At 42.4% G+C, this 2,683-nt stretch overlaps 1 protein-coding gene across 1 annotated transcript; it reads left to right on the forward strand.

The window, feature by feature from the left end:
• The first annotated feature begins 501 nt into the window (after nt 1–501).
• On the forward strand, nt 502–1,893 carry LOC143419305 (uncharacterized). Its single transcript, XM_076885511.1, has 4 exons — nt 502–851; nt 1,151–1,204; nt 1,302–1,649; nt 1,760–1,893. The coding sequence occupies exons 1-4, from the start codon at nt 836–838 to the stop codon at nt 1,891–1,893; spliced, it is 552 nt and encodes a 183-aa protein (XP_076741626.1). The 5' UTR covers nt 502–835.
• Nucleotides 1,894–2,683: the final 790 nt, after the last annotated feature.

Consider the following 2,683-nt stretch of genomic DNA (forward strand, 5'->3'; position numbering starts at 1 on the left):
CACATGCTGCATGCCTTGGGGGAAAACTTTATTTAGATTTATATGCATTTGTAGATTTAGAATAAAACTCATACTCAGAAAAAACTCGCGATCCCCTAACCCTCCTTAGATACATAAGCAGGGAAAACTCCTTAAAAAACCCTCCGCGATTTCTCCAAAACCCTACAATAACTTGTTAGGGTACCCCCTCTATTCCCAAAACCTTATATTCGATAACAGGGAAAATCCTGAAAAAATCCTTAGTCTTTTTTCTCAAATTCAGCGCCCCGCGGCTCCCTTCATGCTCAGCCAAACAAAGCCAAAACTCCTTTTAAAAATTTCTCCGCGATTTCTCCAAAACCCCTAGAATAACTTGTTAGCTACCCCTCTATTCCCAAAAACCTTATATTCGATAACAGGGACAATCCTTATTCTTTTTTCCTTCAAAAACTTCCCTCTTACTAGCAAGCTCTAAAATTCAACCCACACTCTAAGTTCTACCTCGCTCTTAATCTCCGATCCACAACTTCTTGCAGAGCACAATTTTTTCCTGCTTGTTCGCTCCCCGCTCGGCTCCCTAATGCGCTGCTTACCTCGTTTGAAAATTCCCCCCTTAGACCAACTCCGCCTCACTGCGCCCCGCTGCCAATCACATAACCCTTGCACCGCTCCCTTCGCACCCCGGTTAGCCAATCCACTCCAGGTCTGATTTTACGATCTCCCGCTGATGTTAAGACTATCTTCGAACCCCCAGAAGAGATCTGACTTCAGAGGTATCAACAACTGGCGCCGCTCAGACTGCTTGCGAGCTCAACAGCCATGAAACCAGGGATCAACAACTACCTTCGCGTGCCCTATGTGTATATCACTCGGTAAGTGTTAATCTTGCTCTCTAACTACATTTTCGCATTTTCCTTTTTACCATTCTGTCAATCCTTTCATCTTCAAAAAAGCCATGCAAATAGGCTCTGTAACACTTGGAATACACTTTTTAAAACATATATAAACTCCCCTCTAACACTCAGAGCTAAAAAGTGCGTTTGTAAGTTAAACTATAGCAGCGATCATGGCCTCATCAGGTACCTCATTTTTTCTCACTCTTGTTCATATAATGTTTATATTTTTACTGTTTTTTCCCCGTTTGTAAATACTCGATGTTATTTCTTTTCAGACTCTGAGATAAACCTGCTCAACTCCTCTTTTTTTGAGTCTCTCGATCGAATTGGTAGGTTTGGTTCATTCTTGTTCCCCTTCTTAACAGCTAATTGTACAAGAAAAACAAAACATTTACCCTCTTTTTTCATTTTTATCAAACTTTCTAGATATCTCTGACTTGGACACCTTTATTGGTACGAGTTCCCCGAATTCTTCACCACCAGTGCTTGTGCGATCCACAGGAAAGAATATTCGTCTCTCCACACGGGACAGAGAGTATTTGCTCTCTACGCTAGATCGCCCTGCTTCATCTGGCCCCAGTTCCATTCCCGTCGGAGCTTGTTCTCTCCCGCAACCCTCTGGGAAAAACTTGCGCCTGTCCGCCGGGGACAGGCAAGATTTGCTCTCCGAGCTCACTCCCGATGCTCCGGCCGATCGGAGCCCCAGAAACGCTTCTTATTCTCCGCCATCAGACACACGAAATGCACCGCGCCTGCCTTTGAGACCCAATCACGGTCAGTCTCTCTAGGTTCTCGCTTTTTTTCTCATTTCTTTTTTAAAATAAAAACTAACCCTTTTCTATTTAACTTTACTAACTGTTTGTATCTTACCCTCAAATTCTCAGGGCGTTTCAGAAGGAGGAGTAGCAGGACCCGCAGGATCGCGAGGACAAGGCGAACACGCACCCGAAGGCAGCTGGCTTCAATCGCTCTTCGCGCGGTCTCTCTGTTCGCTGAATTAGTTCAGCTCATCTTATAAAAACTTTGTTTTTGATTTTTTTTTCATTTTGCTTTTCAAACATACTCTCTTTTGTGGTTTTTTGTTCTTTTAATATATTCCTGTTAAACAATAATAATAAAATAAATGGATAACCAGGAACAAGATATTACAGACCCGTTTCTTGCTTTAGAAACAGCGTTAGCTAGGTTAAATGAAAATATACACCATTCTCAGATTACATATTCACAAAACAGTGAGCAACCTGAGGTGATCAATAATAATGATCCTTTAGAATTGCTTAATTTAGCTCTTGCCCGATTAGCACCCAATGAAAGTGCCTTTCAAAATAATTCTTTGAGTTTGGGATTGGATCATGATGAGATCCAAACAGAGTCAGACGCGGTTCATTCACAAATGAGTCTGACACAAAACATCTCCTCTTCTGATCCGTTTTTAGCAATTAATAGAGCTTTAGAAGCTTTGGCCCAAATACAAAATGAGGTTCAAATACCGCCAGAGTTATTGAGTCAAATAAACAGGCTAAATCAAAATCGTTTCATTGATTCTCAAAGCCAGCATTCGCTAGTCTTTTCCCCAGAAAATGCGTGTCCCAACGAACCGCTCAGCCGCAGCCCCCCGGTACAGCTGTCAACCACTTTCAATGACTCTAATCCTCATCAATCACTCAACTCTCCCGCAGACATTGTCTCTGCGAACGAGCCACTTAACCCAGTAAACCATGATCACTCCTTTCAACAAGGGGGTAATCCAGACCAGAGTTGCGCCAGTAATTCAGCACAACCCTCTATAGTTGTTAGAAATAAATTTA

Source organism: Maylandia zebra, linkage group LG7 (genome assembly GCF_041146795.1).
Source record: "Maylandia zebra isolate NMK-2024a linkage group LG7, Mzebra_GT3a, whole genome shotgun sequence".
Lineage (NCBI taxonomy): Eukaryota > Metazoa > Chordata > Actinopteri > Cichliformes > Cichlidae > Maylandia > Maylandia zebra.